This window comes from Notamacropus eugenii, chromosome 1 (genome assembly GCF_028372415.1).
Source record: "Notamacropus eugenii isolate mMacEug1 chromosome 1, mMacEug1.pri_v2, whole genome shotgun sequence".
In the NCBI taxonomy this organism is placed as follows: Eukaryota; Metazoa; Chordata; class Mammalia; order Diprotodontia; family Macropodidae; genus Notamacropus; species Notamacropus eugenii.
Genome location: NC_092872.1, coordinates 422,622,371 through 422,640,534, shown reverse-complemented (window position 1 = coordinate 422,640,534; position 18,164 = coordinate 422,622,371). Strand labels below are relative to the sequence as shown.

At 42.6% G+C, this 18,164-nt stretch overlaps 1 protein-coding gene across 5 annotated transcripts in view; it reads right to left on the bottom strand.

Annotated features, from left to right (window-relative positions):
* Window positions 1-2,728: 2,728 nt before the first annotated feature.
* PTPRT (protein tyrosine phosphatase receptor type T) overlaps window positions 2,729-18,164 on the bottom strand; it is a 1,308,680-nt gene continuing 1,293,244 nt past the window's right edge. For all 5 annotated transcript variants that reach the window (XM_072631465.1, XM_072631466.1, XM_072631467.1 and 2 more), the window contains 4 exons: window positions 8,846-8,971; window positions 7,694-7,857; window positions 6,337-6,472; window positions 2,729-4,672 (listed from right to left, as the gene is read on the bottom strand). In XM_072631465.1, coding sequence (XP_072487566.1) covers window positions 4,619-4,672; window positions 6,337-6,472; window positions 7,694-7,857; window positions 8,846-8,971 — 480 coding nt within the window. In that variant the 3' untranslated portion in view covers window positions 2,729-4,618. The remainder of the gene's footprint in view (window positions 4,673-6,336; window positions 6,473-7,693; window positions 7,858-8,845; window positions 8,972-18,164) is intronic.

Here is an 18,164-nt window from a genome sequence, read left to right as displayed (position 1 = left end):
GAATACATACACATCATATCTACTTGTGCCACCCCTTATCCCACTCTTATTTCACCCTCTTCCTTCTCACTTGGAGATTCCTACATTTGGGAGTTACTAAAGCTGCTCCCCTCCCCCCCCACTATCTTGTTCATCCCTTCTAAAAAAGAATACACCCTAGGAATTATGATAAAACCTTTCCTCTCAACACTGTTCCCTAGATGATATCCAGAGGAATGATGGAAAACTGACTTTTTTTGAGTAGGAGAGATGATCACAAAGTGTTATGGCAGTAAGAGGTCTTAAGGGATCATCCAATTCACCTATCCTTATTGTATAGAGGAGGAAACTGAGACACCCAGAAGAAATGGGACTTGTTTGACACCACATGCTAATGCATGTCAGAGTTTAAATCCAAATCCTAATCTTCTGCCATCAAGTCCAGGGTTTCTGATACTATTTCTTGATTCTTCTAAAGATGCTCCCCTTCTGTTACCCATATATAGGTCGTATCTCCTTGTCTTCCTCAACCCAGAAGAATGTAAGCCTTCAAGGACAGCCCCTAAAGGAACTATGGCATCAGAAAGGGGAGACATGCCAAGTATTTAGGTTGACATTGCCATACCTTAATGAGTCTCTGATTTCACCAGCGTGGGTAGTTCAGGCAGCTAAGTGGCTCAGTGAATAGAACACCTTGAGTCTGGAAGACCTGAGTTCAAATGTGACCTCAGATACTCACTAGCTGTGGGACCTTGGGCAAGTCACTTAAACCTCTGTTTGCCTTAATCCACTGGAGAAAGAAATGGCAAACCATCCCAACATCCTTGCCAAGAAAACCCCGGATGGGGTCACAAAGAGTTGGATGTGACTGAATGACTGAACAACAGCAATAAGTTCTTTCACTGGTCCAGATCTCAGCCCTTGCACACCTTGCACACTCATGCTGCATTCCTCTCACAAAGCCTCCAGAGGACTTTCTCTACACTTTGACTATTTCATGGATACCAGGGAAGTTCTTGGGATGTTTTGTTTTCATCCCATGATCTTTCTACATCCCATGATACTTCTGCTTTCTTAGCCCTCCAAATATGTTTGAGTCTTTCAATAGGGTCACTTCTAGCACATAAGTCATAGTGTTATACTGATGCCCATTTGTACTCTTTGTGTATCTCTGCATTGCTCTGTAGATCACTTGTAGTCTCTTCAGAGATGAAATGTTGTGTGTTACCATGGAAAGAACACTTGGTTTAGAGTCAGAAGATCTGGGTTCAAATCTCAGTTCTATCGCTGATTATCTAACTTTGGGCAAGTCATTTAAATCTCAGCCTTGGTTTGCTCACTTGAAAAATGAGGACTGGACTAGATGACCTTCAATATTCATTTCAACTCTGTTCAGTCTCTGGGTTGTGAATTGGAATGGGACATCAGGTCTGTACCTGGGAGTACCTTTAATGGAATGCACTCTGTCATATGGTTTTCTCTACCTTTAGCTTTAACCTCAGCAGTAATGTTGCTCCCCCTTGTTTGAACCTGTTCTCCAGGAGATTCCTCAGGTTGCCATGAAGCAGATCCCCAAGTTGACTGCCACATAGTAGTGTCCCTTCATGACACCAGAAGCTCTACTGATGGCAACAAAGCCTAGCGGGGGAGCCAAGCCCAAGCCTTTCTCAGAAATTATGTACCCCAAATACCTGTATATTTGTTTGGTGAGAAATAAGAATGAAAAAATAAAGCAAAAAAAACATAAAAATGGTGGTGGTGGGGGAAGAACAGGCCTAGTATTACCAAAGTTCAAGTTGTGCAATGGAATTCACATGTGGGGCAGAATAGATCAACTAACTGTGTTTGTTCAAACATCACTAAGCCCTGAAAAAGTTGTAATCTCACTGGCAAGCTAAAGCGATCTATTAGATCACCTGGTTTAGCCCCATCCCCCATTGTACAAAATGGGAAACTGAGGCTAAGGGAGAGAGAGGGACTGGTAAGTAGCAGAGCCAGGATCCAAGCCTTATGTTGTCTTGCTGGAAGCCAAAGCTGAGAGACTTGTTGGAAAGCAGCTAAGGGTGGCTTCTCTCATGGTTCCCCCAGACCCTTTGTAGCTGCTCACCTTCTCAATGTAGTCTCTGGTTTCTTCTTTTCCCCACTCAGCCCCCACAAGTAACACCTCTCTTTATCCCCAGTCCAGAGTACCTTCTTTAGGATAATTTCCAGGGATTTATCCCTGTATTCAGTTTGGGCAGACAACATCACAAAAGGATTAGGATCCCTCAGTGGATACTTCTGAAAAAGACCCTCATAGATAAAACTGGCTAATGGTAGAGATGCTTAGAGGACACCCTCCTGCAGGAATGAATTGGGACCATTTCTCTGGGTTTCCAGTTCTCTCTTGGGGTATTAACTGGCCACATTCAGTCCCTACTGTCCTAAGATACTGAAAATATCCAGCATGCACCTAGGTGTCCTGTGCATAGGCATGTGTCCAGGCAGCCAGTGTCAATCCTGCCCAATGGTGGGTTTGGGTAGTTTGTTTCTGGTCCTGGACTCCCTCAACTCCTCTTTTCTGGCCCTCAGTGTCCCTATGCTTCTCCCTCTCTCTATCCTAGTTTGCTCATTGAAAAGGTCCTCTGAACCGTTTACATCTTCTTATGAATTATAGTCAGTGCATCCTCTTCCAGAAATCTTGAGGGCAGGGCCCATTTCATTTTTTGTCTCTATGTCCCCAACGTCCAGCACAGTACCTGGCATATAGTAAGTGCTTAATAAATGCTTGTTTATTGATTAATTGTAAGCCTTCTCTCTTCTTTTAGAAAGGAAGTTTAGGTTTCAGGAAGCAGGATTGGGCAGGTGGAAGCAGCTGGGAGAGAACATAAACCAAGAGGGAAGGCATGGTCGATCTGGTGCCCTGAGGTGCCCCTGTTACCTCCTTACCATTGTGCTTTATCAGACAGACACGCCGAGGTAGCCTCTTGAAACTATGACTAGGAAGTGTCTCTCTCCCCAGCCAGATCAGGAAAATGTAGGGATTATTACACAAACAGCACACTGCAGCTTGCTGCTTCCCCAGGATCCAGGGGGCCACTGAATTAGAAAACTGAAAGTTAGCCAAGGCAATGGCACCAGGAAGAAAAAGGAAAATGACTTTTCATTTTACAAGCTATCCAAATCAGAAGCATATGGGGCTATTTACATTCTTCTTGTTTATGGGGAACAATGTATCTTGGCATCCTTATCAGATCTCTGGAGATTTAGAAATTAAAAATTGAGAATAAAAGATCTTCAAGAGGCCTATCCTGTACTTGAGGCTCAGAGCTGATCCCTTCCACCCTCTACCAGGCCAGAAAGCAAATGGACTTATGATAACCACATATTGCCTTTACCAAGATGGCAGCACCCTTTAGGCCCTGCCTCCTCTGGCCTCCCTCTACTTCATGGTAGCTATTTAGAAAAGAATTTGATATTAAAAAAAAAGCACACCTACAGTACAGGCCAAAGTAAACTCACCCAAACTGGTTCCTGGTCCCAGTTTGTATCTAGCCTTGTTTGGACTCTTTACCCAACCTTCCAAACCCCCACATTGTCAGCTAACACAACTTCTAGCCATATCCTTCAAACATTTCCATTTTTATGAGGTGAGAAACTATTACATTCCACTAAGCTAAAATGAACTTTCCTTTTTTACATTGAAAAAATCATTTTCTTTTCAGGTACACTGTTGAAAAATACTCTGTCCCCTTCACAGGGGTGGCATCATCACAGAAACTCAGTAGGCCACCACTTAGGAGTCCCCTGAAGTTTCAGGGGTCAAGATGCCTGATTGGCAACACAAGAGGCAGGCACAATCTAGGACACACACAGAAGGACTGACAAGCTTTTGAGCATCCCCCCAGCTGTCCATAAAAGCCCGGAAAATAATATTAACAGGATTCTGCGTTTGGCCCTGGTTCTATTAACAAGACAGAAAGCTGAGGTCAAAGCTTAGGGGGATGGTAATGGAACAGGGCCACATGCAGGTTGTGTGTGTGCGACGCACTGAAGATGCACTGAAGTCTGGCACTGTGGCAGCAATGGCACATGGAGGCTTGGCCCAGTTGGGTCAGTCCAGGTCATTGGGCTTGAGGGTACCCAGGGATCCAGAAGAAGAAGACAACAGACCAATGACCTTAAAGGACTTGACTTCATTACACGTGATAAGGGATCTGTGCTCTTTATAATCCACCCCCATGGGACAGGGGTGTTGTGGAGGACTCGCATGCCTCCCTCCTTCCACATCTGCTCCTCCACTGGGTTTGGCTTTTCCAAAGGACAGTAATATGATATTCACAAACTTGAAAAGAACAAAAGAAGCAAGAGCTTTGGGATCAGAAATTCCAGTTGCTCCAGGAGCAGGTGGGGGAGATCCAACATGATGCTACAGACATGGGGCCATTAGAAAGGAGACTCTCCCATCTGGCCTCTAAGCTTCTTGGGGTGAACAAGAGACCACTGATGAAGCAGTAAGTGCTACAGAGGAAAGCAGGGGTCCCCAAGTCTTCTCTGTGGTGTCAGGATCTGTCCAGTCTCTCACTCCTTATACCCTGGTTACTGCCTTTCAGAGAAAAGGGGGCTTTTGAGATACCAGAGGGTTCCCTGTTCCATTAGGCTAAAATGAACTTAAGTATTCCAGTGCGACTTCGTATACAAACTTATATTGATCCTAAGAAAGAAACAAAAGGAGAGATATGTTAATGGAGTTTTACTTAGAAACTTTAGAAATAAACTTGTGGTAGAATCACCTCACAAGATTTCAGTGCAGGTTCCCTAGCTTTTAAGCTATGCACCACAGATTTTAATTCACAGCCACATTTCCCCTGTTACCCAGAACAGTTCTAGGCTGTCTAATCTCCATTTATCCTTTTCTGGTTTGTGTGTGTCCTAGAACAGAAACTTTGAAATTAGCCTTTCTTGCATCACACAAACAGGGACTTTTCTGGAAATGTAATAGAAGCAAAGAGAGCACTTTACATTTCAATAATGCCTTTCATGCTGACCATTTTAGAGTAAATGATCAAAATCAGCTAAGTCCTACAGTGAACTTATTTTATTAGGTGGACAAATGGAGCATTGAAGCACTATGAATAAATAGGAATTAAATTTCATTCAATCAGACTTCACAAATTTGAAATCAGTAAGAATTTCAGCAGGAGTTGAACTGAAATTTCCTTGAGCACTATCTCTGACAAAGAGGTTTGGGAAGCAGATGAATAGTGTACTTGGTTGTGATCTCCTGGAAGGCAGGGAGGACTTAATCATCTTTGTATCCCTAATAGCACCTAGTACACAGTAGGTATTAAGTAAGTGTTGAATGAATGAATGACCAAATTAATTAAAAAGATTATAGAAGGAGTTCTCTTAAACTATTTAAGAAAACAAGCAGTTTTTGAGGATGTCCAAAGTACCCATTTACCTAAAAATAATCAATATGCTAATTAAACTCCCTAAGTCATTTTCTTCCCATGCCTCCAGATCTCCCAGGCCCCATAGTTAAAACTAGGCTCTTCAAAGCAAGCCAGTGGTAAGTGCAGACAGGTCCTCCCAAACTAGAAAGACTTCAAGTACATGCAGGCTGAGTGACTCTATGTCTGATAGACTCTCTATCTGATATACAACCGTCAGTTTAGTCAAGTTCATTGAGGCTTATCATTAGGTGATTGGGAATGGTTTATTTTTGGTCATAGCAACTCCTGAAATTACCTATTAAGGCACAGAGGGCTTATGATCAATTTCATTGCAGGGATTAACTCCAAGGATGAAATGACATTCCCTTGTAGTATGGCAGCATTCTAATTATGTCATTCTTTGACAGATCTGTGCAATCATCTTTCCTGTTCAATAATATCTGGTTTATGGTCCAATACATTAGCAAAAGATCTTTTTGTACCCTAATTCTAGTTGTTATATGTACTTATAAATAAAATTTAATTTTTTTCTAGATGATTCAGGTTGACTTTTCCCCAAGAGTTAGCAACAAAGCTTTATTAGACTCTGTTGGAGAGGATTGCATTTGGACAGAGGAATTTTTACAGAGTGGAGAAATAGGCCCTTTGACCCATTCTAGAGTCAAAGATCTGGTATTTGGGGGAGGAATAGAAATGAATCCCAGACTTTTGGACCACCACTCTGATTCATGTTTATTTTCCATAAAGTCTGTTAGTGGAGTATAAGCACCTTGAGGATACGAACTGTTTTTCTTTTCTCCCTTTGTCTTACCAGTGTCTAGCCTTGTGCCTAGTACATAAGTGCTTTATAAAGGTTTGTTGAATTGAATTAAATAGAATTATTTTAAGACAATGTCCCCCCTCCTAGTCTCTAGAAACTTACCAGCGTTTCCACCATGTTGGATTTGTTGTTGCGCAATGTTTTCACTATGTGGAACACATCAATGATATTTTGTTGTTGGATCATTTCACACACACTGCAGATAGCACAGAAAGTTCCACTTCGTCCACCACCATTTCTAGGCAGAGAGAAAAAAAGATATTTGCCTCCTAGAAGAGACAACTGTGGTAAGATCCAAATTGAAGCCTTTCATAAGCTGCTGATGAAGGGGATCCGCCTCCTATAAACCATCAGAACACTTTGTCACCTGTTATGTGTTGTCATTTGTGTCCATGTCTTATTTCCTTAATAGACAGTAAGCTTGACAAGGACAGGATCAATGTCTTATCTTTTTAATCTTCCTCTACTTACCATTAGACCTTCTACATTATATCATCATCACCATCTAAATGCAGGGTGATGCAAATTTCTAACATTGATATGTACACAATAGGGAGTCTAAGAGTCATTGCCAAGAACATGCATAATTAGAAAAGGAGTTGCACCAGTCATGTAGCAAGGAGCAGGAAAACCTGAGAATTGCCCTGGTATTCATGACATAGTAGGTCAGAAGATCTCCAGTGTGTTGGGTAGATCTCCTTTGGGGAGATTGCAGAAAGGCATGATTAAGAATCATACAGGATGGAAAGGTATGGATGGATTGTGATCTATTTGTTGTTGTTCAGTTGTGTCTAACTCTTTGTGATCCCATATTGGGTTTCCTTGGCAAAGACACTGGAGTGCACTGCCATTTCCTCCTCCAGGCAAACAGAGGTTAAATGACTTGCCTGGGGTCACACAGCTAGTGAGTGTCTAACGGCAGATTCAAACTCAGGTTTTTTGACTTCAGACCCAAAGCTCTATCCACTGAGCCACCTTAGCAGAATAAATATCCCCACCAAGGAATCCTGTACCTATCAGAGAACTGAAGAAAGTACATACGAGTAGCTCCCATCTCCATAGCACTTGGATATTTGCAAAGTGCTTTTGTAGGTTTATAGGGTTTAGACTTAGAGGGACCCTTAGAGATGCCTTTTGAGTTAGGTGGTTCAAGTTTATTATCTCCCACTTTACAGATGAGGAAACTGAAGCCTAGTGAGGGGATATGACTTGCTCCAGATCACAGAGTGAATCAGTAGCAGATCTAGCACTACAGATACAGTCTCATGACTCCCAGGTCAATGCTTCTCTAATCCTACTACCGCTCATTTGATTCCCTTCAACCCACAGCAGCAACTATCCATGGTGCTGAATTTCATCTGATCCAACGCATCTGTGTATTTCATCACTTCCCCAAGGTCCACCCCATCCACCAACCTAACATGCCTCACCATGCAGGAGAGGATTTTGTTATACTTACAAACAATGGACAACAGTTCGCCCATCCCTCCCATCATATTGTTCCTGCCACTTTTCTAGTCGCCGGACGACCTTCAGAAGGGAGCGTTTGGAGGGAGGTGTGTCCCGATAGGCAGGCCAGCCAATGTACTGTAAGTGCTGAACAATACGATACCCATCTTGTGGCTGAAAATGGAGTCAGTTGATTCTGTTACATTTTAGTGCTATGGAAGTGTCATGTTTTACAGGATTCAAGAAAGTGAAAGCACCATGTAGGTAGCCTTTATGGGGATCCTTACAAAGCACATCTTAGTAGCACTAGGACAGGGAATACCCCAGGAGATGCTTGGGTCTAAAGCCACAGATTTGAGTCACATCATCCCTGAAGTAGTTAGAAGATAGAATCACAGAATTTTACAGTTTTAGGGGACCTTGGAGATCACTGAATCTCATGCCCTCATTTTACAGATGAAGAAACAGAGATGCAAGGAGGTGAAGTGATTTGCCCAAAGTCATATTACATAAGTCCTGGGCCTGGGACTCCAAGCCAGGTCTTTGGACTCTAAATCCAATGCTCTTTTTCCTATCTTACATTTCCCAGGATATACACCATTCAGAGCAAGAAAGAGGGGTGTCTGGGAAAGAGATAACTCAGGTCAACTCTGTTCATTATTTGGATGGTAGGTAACATGTCTGAGGTCAGATAAGGTTTTGAGAATAAGTCTGAATTTTAGTGAGTAACAAGAAGAAAGACAATGGCTCCCTCCCTTTAAGACAACAGACAGTTTCACTGATACATGCCCTAATTTTGAGATGCATTGGGGAACAATAGGTCAGACAGGCTGGTGTCCTTCCTTGAGATGTAGTTACTGGTATTTTCACATAACCACTCCTATCTAGCCTTTTGTTTATGTGGAAGTAGAGGTTGAACAATTGAGTTACCCAGTCTGTCTTATGGTGTTACAGGATATAAAGAGTATATCCTCATAACTTTCAATTTCATTAAGAAGACTGGGTGGGGAGCTCAATTAATTCAGGGGTCCTCCTCCCTTCACTCACCTACCCACTTATCTCGGTAGCTTCTGTCTTGTTTGCTTCCTGAAAAATCCAGATAAATAAAATCATCTGGATGAAGAAAAATTGGGCCAGCAAAGAAGACAGACTCTGGACTTACTCTTGCCATGTTGCAGATTCGGAATATCCTATTGATGATGTCCTCATCAATGTCAGCTGATACAAACTCCACCTGGATTGGCCCATAACAACAGGATGTCTTCTCTGGCCAATACTGCATGCAGAGCTAGCGTAAGCACAAAAGACAAAGAGAGAAAATGAGAGAGGTTAATGAATGGGGGGAGGCATTCTGGTAATCAGATTCTGCTCTGCTGTAGGCCCAGCTAGCTCAGTGTGCTAGCAAGAGTATGATATTAATGAGACCAAGGTCATGGGGTTCAGCTCCTCTAGACTCTGTTTGGTGACTATAGATGGGTGGATCAGAGGAAGCCCTCACCAAGTTCATGACCTGATGCCCGATCAGTACCATCCTCAGGCCAGTGCATTATTTTGAATTCTCACCCCTAAGAGAATGTTTTCCTTCTGTTTCAAGGGCTTCAAAGACTTAGCACCAAAGATCTATAAGAGTTAGATCTATAACTTCACCACCCTCCTCTCTGAGGGAGGTTAATTGGGTAGCAAGTAAGCATGTTGGGAAGCAGACAAGGGGGTCCACGGGGCCTCTGTGGCCAGAGAAGCAGCACATCTGCTGAGTTAGGAAGTCATGACAATTTAAACTTTATTTCTCTTTGCCATGGGCTTTTCTCCATCTCAGCTCTGACAATAATGAAGGGATGGGGGAGCCAGCACAGATAAGACCAGAGCTGGCCAGAGCCTTTGCCTGGAATTTGGATTAATCAGAGCAGCCTTTTTTTTTTAATTAACATTTTTATCGTTTGCATTGAATCCAGCCTTGTGAATGCTGGCTGCGCTTCAGATGAGAGGTGTAAGAACTAGAACATGAGCACCCCACTTTTTCCCCTCCCACCCCACTGAATTTTCAAATTGCATGGAACTAAAAAATCATTTAAGTCTCTTTTAATGAGATTTCCAGGCTAATTTCTCCAGCAAATGGATTCCGATATGCTTCGAACGAGCCTCCTCCATTTTTGGATACTGCTCTCCTTTTCAGGTCATCCCCAAAAGGTGGTCTGGGTTGGAGGGTCTTTCTGCTCTCATATTTGTGGCACTGACTTATCAAACAATCTACCATCCAGCCTTTGTTAAGTATCTAGTATGTGCCAAGCACTGTGCTAGGTCCATCTCTGACTCAGGGAGTTGACATTCGAATAGGGGAAAGAACATGTACATAAATAGATACATAAGGAATAGATGGAAGGTAGCCTTAGAGGGAAAGGAACCAGAAGCTGGAGGACTAGGAAAAGCTAAGTAGAAACAGAATCAATGGAGGCAGACAGCAGTGGTGTCATGGGTGGAGTGGAGGACACAGGTTTAGGAAGATCTGAGTTTGAATCCAGTATCAGATGCTAGCTGTGTAACCCAAATCACTTACCTTTTCTGGACCTCACCTTACTCATCTGTCAAAGGAAAGATTGGACTCAGGGGTTTCTGAGGATGATACCAGCTCTTAAATCTATGATTCTATGAAATAGAAGCTAGTGAAGGTGACCCCTGGCCAACAGGAACATGATGAAAGTAAAGGGAATGAAATGAGCATTTATTAAGCTCCTACTTTGTGCCAAGCACCAACTAAGTGCTATACAAATATCTCATCTGAAGAAGGAAGGCATCATTGTAACTCTTTCTCAGCTAGTACACAAGACATTTACAAACTGGCTAGGTTTGGACAGACATGATAATCACCCCCAAAATAGGTTCCCTCTCTCCTCCCACTGATACAGAGTAGGACAGTAGAAAGAACATTAGATTTGGGGTCAGAGGGCCTGACTTTAAATGCCAGTTCTGCCACTTACTCTATAGGTAACCTGGGCAAGACACCTAGACTCTCTGTGGAGGGGGACTAGATGACCTCTAAGGTCTCTCTTCATAACCTGGCCTCAACTTCTCTTTCAAGAATTGTTGTTTAATCACTCCTATTCATTCTTGGTGTGATCCAGGCAAAAGTTGTTTTTTTTTTTTTTTTTTTTTTTACTGTTCTTTATTCTATCTCCCATCTCCATGCTTTTGCATCATATATAATTTTATACAATATTTTATAATAATAGTACTTATCATTAAGGATTAAGGTTTGGCAAGATTGTTATCCTGAATGTAAATTCCTCAAGAACAAGGATCCTTAATTTCTTTATCCTTAGCACAACACCTTGTTCATAGTAGGTACTTAAATAAATGTTTGTTGATTGCCTGATTGATTACCCAAGGTCACATAGCTAGTTGAAGGGATTCAACCCAATTCCTCAGATCCCCAATCCATTTTTTCTTCCACTGCCACACATTCACAATAACCCTCAAAGAATATAATTTATTTCCTACAGATGAGCTGGGAGTGTATTCAGATATGTCCCAGGAATACAGCCTTCTGGGTGTGTTGAAGGTGGTGGAAAGAGTTAGACAAACCTGTTTCCATTAGGAGCAGTTTCTTTCCAGCCCCAGGGCAAAGCACAGTGTTTAATCATAATGCTGTTTTTCTGTATTGTGCGGTTATCTTCTGAGGAAGGACATGATCCCATTTTTGTTTGAGAATAGAAAACATGCTATTTCTTTATTAGTAAGAGAATTGGTTCAGCTCTGCATGAAGGGTTGGTCAATTCCAGAATCACACAATCTCGGAGCCAGAAGCCCCCCCCCCCAGGCATTTTGTCCAGGCTGATACCAACATAGGAATCTCCTCTGTAGTGTCTCTGACAAGTGGGCATCCAGCCCTACTTGAAAATGGATAGTGAAGGGGAGCCCACTACTTTCTGAGGCAGGCCATTCCACTTTAGAACAGCTCATATCATTAGGAAGTTTTTTCTTATGTCTTATTGTTGATGTTCATTGTTTTTCAGTTGTGTCCGACTCTTCATGACCCCATTTAGGGTTTTCTTAGCAAAGATACTGAAGTGCTTTGCCATTTCCTTCTCCAGCCCATTTTACAGATGAGGAAACTGAGGCAAACGGGGTTAAGTGACTTGCCCAGGGTCACACAGCTAGTGAGTGTCTAAGGCCAGATTTGAACTCATAAAGGTGAGTCTTCCTGAGTCCAGGACCGGCACTCCTTGCACTGTGCCCCCTAGCTGCCCCTTCCTTATGTTTAGCAAGCTTAATTTGTATTTATATTTTTTGTATTTATTCTGTGTATTTTATATATGTAAATATTATTTCTCCTGATACAATATCAGCTCCTCAAGAGTGGGACTGGGCAACTAGAAGGCTCAGTGGATAGAGCCCCAGGGCCTGGAGTCAGGAAGACTCATCTTCCTGAGTTCAAATCTGGCCTCAGACACTTACTAGCTATGTGACCCTAAACCCTGTTTGCCTCAGTTTCCTCATCTGTAAAATGAGCTAGAGAAGGAAATGGCAAACCACTTCAGGATCTCTGCCAAGAAAACCCCTAATGAAACTGTGAAGAGTTGAAACAACTGAACAGTAAAGAATAGGAGTTGTTTAATTTTTGTCTTTGTATCTCCATTGCCTAGCCAGCATAGCTAGTGACATACTAGTGCCAGAGACTGGCACAAAGCAGGTGCTTAACAAATGCCGACTGATTGAAAACTGCAATCTACCTGTCTGGAATTTGCACCCACTGCTTCTGGTTCTGTTTTCCAGGGTGAAGCAGAAATCAAATATTAGAGCCCTTCTAACTCTTGAAGTCAGCTATCCTGTTCCCCCTACCCTGAAGTCTTAGGCTCATCACCCCCATTTCCTTAAAATAGTATGTGTATGGCATGATTGCCAGCTCTCTTGGGATCATAGTCACCCTCCTAGGAGATACAATTCAACCCTGCTTTGCCTGTCTCCCAGGATGTCTACAGGGCTCTTTCCTTTGGGGTGCTCAGGGATATCCAGGAATCAGATTCTGAAGTAGCTTCTCATTCCACAGCCAGAGTGCAAATAACAAGTGAGGGACTCCCTTTCAGGTTACAAGGAGAGCAGAAATATCTTGGTCCAGGTCAAGGAGAGCTTACACATGGCTGTCCCTTGAGTGATCTGAGCCTAACTCAAAGGACTGGTTAATGTTCCTGGAATCCATAGTGCTTTCTCCTCATTGACAGAGTCTGGACCAGAAGCCAGAGGATCACAGAACTGAGAGCTGGAGGATGGCATAGACCTGGTCTTGTCCATTCTTTCACTTTACAGATGAGGAAGCTTGGGCTCAGAAGAGCTTAAATAACTTCAGTCAAGCAACAAGCATGTATTAAGTACCTACTGTGTACCAGGCACTGTGCTAGACACTGGGGGTGACAAAGACAAAAGAGTTCCCACCATCGAGGAGCTTACCTACTATGGGGGAAAACTATACATCTATATCTATAACTATAGTATCTATATCTATGTACCTATCTAGCTATATATGTATATGTATATATACAAAATATATATGCATATATATGAATATAAAAAATTTGCCTGAGAGGTGTGCTACATCATGGTTCCATGGCAAGGATCACCCCACCCTTTCCACAGAGGGAAGTCATTTAACCTCTGTTTGCCTCAGTTTTCTCATCTATACAATATGGATGATAATAGCACTTAACTTCCAGGGTTGTGGTGAGGATCAAATGGGAAAATGGGATAATAACTGTAAAGCTTTTAACACAGTGCCTGGCACATAGGAAGTGTTATATAAATGTGTAGTTTGTGTGTGTGTGTGTGTGTGTGTGTGTGTGTGTGTGTGTGCGTGCGTGCGTGTCTGGTGCTGCCTAATACAGACCTGTTCTAATGTGCTTTGCTTATTCCCTGAAAAGGGGAAGGGTGAATGCCAGCCACAATAGGTTGGTGGACTCTCCTTTATCACCCAGAGCAAAGGAAGACCTCTCCTGATTCTCATCTGCCCAAGATTCCCAGTCATGGGAATGAAGTCATCCTGGGGGGGCAACCAAATCAAGTGCCCAATCACTAGAAACTAATGCAGAGCTGTGTGCAAATTCCAGTTCTACTATATTAATCATCAGCCTTTGGGCAGGTTACTTTTTTCCCTCCCTAAGCTTCCTGATTTGCCAAGTGTTAGAATAGGTGATCTCAAAGGTCCTTTCCAGCTCTAGATTTCATCAGACTAGTATTTAGCTGATGCTTAAAAGGCTGATGCTAGGGACAGAATGATTAACAAAAAGAAACAACCTTTCCTCCTATGAAGGAGTGTGAATTCTATTTCAGGGAAATGTGAACAGATAAGACTGGAGATGATAATTTGGGGAGCAGGGAGTAAACGCAAAGAACAAAGGGGATCAGGAGACCCTTGAGGTGGCCAGGTGTGGGCTGCTGCCCATGTTGTCTTTGTGTATTTCTCCCTTATTCCAGCAGTTCTGTGTCTCTATGTGGCACCCAGGACTCCCAGGATTTAGATTGTCACCATGTCAGTCTTTTTTAAATGGCTAATCTGCTTTCTGATAATGAGCTCAATTTGTTGAAAAGCAGCATAGAATGTCTGCGCTGAAACAGGCTACAGTTGTTTATCCTCATGGTGTTCTCTGCTTTTGACATGTACTTGGGCCACATAAAAAAATGTGCTGGGGGAGAGGGTGAGTTCAAGGAGGAAACACAATTTGTGTGTGATAGGTTTTGCTCTTTATCATATCTTTTTCCCCAAACCCACTCCACTCCCAATCCCCTGGTTTTTCCTGGATAAAATCAGAAAAGCCTTATCAGTTGTTGCAAATAAATAAGTTGTTAGGAGGTAAGTACCCTGGAAAATGTCACATGTTGATATTTCTGGTAGATTTAGTGATGGACTTGCCAGCTAGAAAATCATCTTGGCACTTTACAGTCCGCAGAACATCTTATCTCATTTGAGCCTCACAAGACCCCTGTAAGCCAGAGGGGACAGTTAGCATTAGCTCCACTTGACAGAGGAGGAAGCTGAGACCCAGATAAGTCAGGCAGCTGACTTGACCAAGGTCACATAGTTAGTAAGTGGCATAGCCAGGATTTGAGAACTCAGGCTTTCTGATTCATAATTTAGAATGTAGGCTCCTTGAAGGCAGGGATTATTTTCCTTTCATTTTTGTGTCCCCAGATCTTAACACAATGTCTGGCACATGGAAGGTGCTTAATAAATCTTCACTGATTCATAAATGCCAGCCATTATCCCATTTGAAAATATATGTGCGCGTGCACGCACCTACACATGTACACAGTCAAGTACCATTGACCTACAATAATTATTCATCAAGGGCTCACTAAGGAAAAAAGCACCATCACATTTTTGTTTTTGGAAAGAACGATAAAATGGTTCACTCATCTGTTTTTTAAGTTAGGAAGAGAACACAGCCCTCTGTTCCATAGATACCACACATAAAAATAATAACCTTCAATTCTATTTTATGACCGGTTATGAAATCAAGACAGAGGAGGAAAAAGGAAGAAAAATAAGAAATACAGGAATAAAGGCTGAGCCAGACAAACAGGCACATGTCCAGAGACAGACAGAAACATACATCTATCTACCCACACAGAGACACAATGACACAGAGATTCGCCCATTAAGGTGACACCATTGTCCATTTGTGCTTCACTTTCTTCCTTTAGAAAATATGTAGAGTATTTGGACTAGATGACCTCTAGGGTCCCTTCTAGCTTTCAAGCCTATGATTCCTATTCAGTCCCTATCACATAAATGAAATCAAGAGATATTGCTAGTCTGAGTTATTAAAACCCTCACAACCTGGTCCCAAATTACCTTTCCCATTTTTAACGTGACAGTCCTTTTTTTTAATTTGATTTTTTGGGGCTAGTTTCTGTCTCCCTTCCCCCTTGCACTAGAGAAGGCCATGCATTACCTATGGTCAGGTGGTCAACAGTCCAGTCAAACTGGCTTCCTTAATACATGGCACACCATTTCCCTACCCTTTGCAATGGCTGCCTCCCATTCCTAGAATGTGCTCTCTCCTCACCTTGGCTTAGAGACTCTAGTTTCCTTTCAGATTGAATTTAGATGCTACCTTCCACATGAGACCTTTCCTAATAACTATTTCTGTCCCTCTCTCCTGCCCTTCTCTTCCACTCCATTACCACGATGATCATATTTGTATTTATTTAGAATATACAGGTATCTATTGTCTCTCCAGGTAGAATGTAACTAAGCTCCCTGAGATCAGGGACTGCCTTACTTTTACCTTTCTGTCCCTAGCACAATGCCTGGGTTTGGTGAGAGCTTAAAAATGCCTGTTGTTTAATTGAGTGATTGACTGAGTACCGTAGGGACCCAGAGGAAACATTAAAGAAAACTGAAACAAGGGAAAGGTTGCAAGTCATAAACCCTCTACAGAGAATTTACACAAAGCTGCACATAAGAACAACCTGAGAGAAAGTGTGGATGACTTCTACCCGCCTGGGTGAAGGGAGCTGAAAAGATTGGAGTGGAGTTGTTACAGCTATATTTATAAATAGCGATATCACCTCTTGGTATTTGTCCTGCAGGCCAGGCAAGATTAAATGAAACCTCAGGCTATGGCCTAGAAGTTCCCCACTCTCGTGGTTGCAGACCTTTCAATGTGAAAAATGGCGTCTTTTCTCCTAGATCTTGCCTACTGTCCCAGCTCCTCCTCCTCCTCCAAAATGCTACGCCTTTCCCTGAGCCTCTTCTGCTTTATTACATTTGGTTTCCTTGATTTGCATCCTTTCTTCCTTTGTCTAACACCAGGGCTCACTCAAAAAGTTGCGTAAAAAATGACCCTCTAGGGTTAGAAAATAGGGAGTGACTGAGGAATGATAATTCTTGTTCACATTTCTATAGTGACTAGGTTTGCAAAGCAGCTGACATACATCATTTCCCTGGATTCTTACAGTAACCTGATATATTAGGAGAGAGTACCATTTTATAGATGAAGAAAATGAGGCATAGTGAAGTGATAGCATTCATGGCCACCTGACCAGAATAAGAAGCTTATGACCTGGGATTTGAACCCAGGTCTCTTGACTTTAAGTCTTTCCAATGCCTTAGGTTGCTCTAATAAGGTTTCTGCTACAGATAGAATTAGCTTGGGGACACTGCGGCTTGGCCTCTTGGTGCAAAATTTTGAGATCATCAACAGCACCATCCTGAAGGTACACTCTTCTCTTGCCTGCAGTGGGTGTGTGTACCCTCCTTTCTTCCTCCCCTCACCATTTCCTAACCCATGGAGACCATCTCCAGTCATCCTGTTCTATATCTGTCCACTGGACCCAGATGGCTTAGGAGGGGAAAGTGAGGCTGGTTACTTTGCACAGCTCTGCCTCACTTAAATCTGATTCATTTGCAAGTCCTGGCATCACCTTCCTCATGTCATGGTCCTCTTCAAGAATGATGGACAAACAACAGCAACCAAACAGCCCTAACCTATTCTGTTATGGGATGACCTTCTAAGGTACAGTATGACTGCTTCATACAGGAGGTGCAGCCTATTTTCTCACTCAGGCCTCTCTGGCTTAGGTTGACCTTGGCCCCCTGGCAGACAAATGCTGACACTGACTTTGAAAGGTAGCATTTCCAGGTGCCATTGAAATTGCATGGCAATGGTTTTTCTGATTCTCCCAATGTGTCATTGTTTATTTTTAATTTTTCTCTTATAATGATGCAAGGCTCCCAGCTGCTGCTGTGACGAGCATCATAGAAATATTTATATAAATAAATACTCTATTCATCTGCAGATTTCAAGAGCATCTTGCCAACTGTATATGCCAGCAAATCCCACTGCCCCTCCAGGCTTTATTTTTTTGCATACACAGAGGCTGTTCTCAAAGGATCACTCCAGACTGAGAAATTTGTAGGTCGTAAAAGATAATTTCTGTACTGATAGATCTCAAGACCTAGCCCTGGATCGTGGACCCCCTAAATTCCCATCACCTTTTGCTTTTTTCTGTTCCTTTTGGGAATAAGGCTCTGCTAATCACTTATGGAGAAAAACATCCCACCAACCCTAAGAGCAGGACAAAGGGGCCCATGGAAAAATAAATCAATATTTAAAGCTCTAGTCTAGATAAATCTGAAGTTTTTCCCCCCTTTTTACTGACTATGATGGAACAGGAAAAGCTAGGTTCCAATCCCATCTCTGCCACATACTACCTGTGTGAGCCCTAGGCAGGACCCTTGACCTCTCTGGCATCCAGTTTTCTCCTATTTAAGAAGAGAGGGTTGGACTAGATATGCTTGAAGGTCCCTTCCAATGCTTAACCTATGACCCTGTGACTTCTCACATGAGAAATTGCTAGGAAATTTTCCTTACATCAAACTGAGAGCTGCCTCTTGGTAACTTCCACCTATTTCTTCTAGTTCTATCCTAGAGGCCCAGGAAGAACAAGCTGGCCCCTCTTTCACATGTGTGCCCTTTAAAGACAACAAG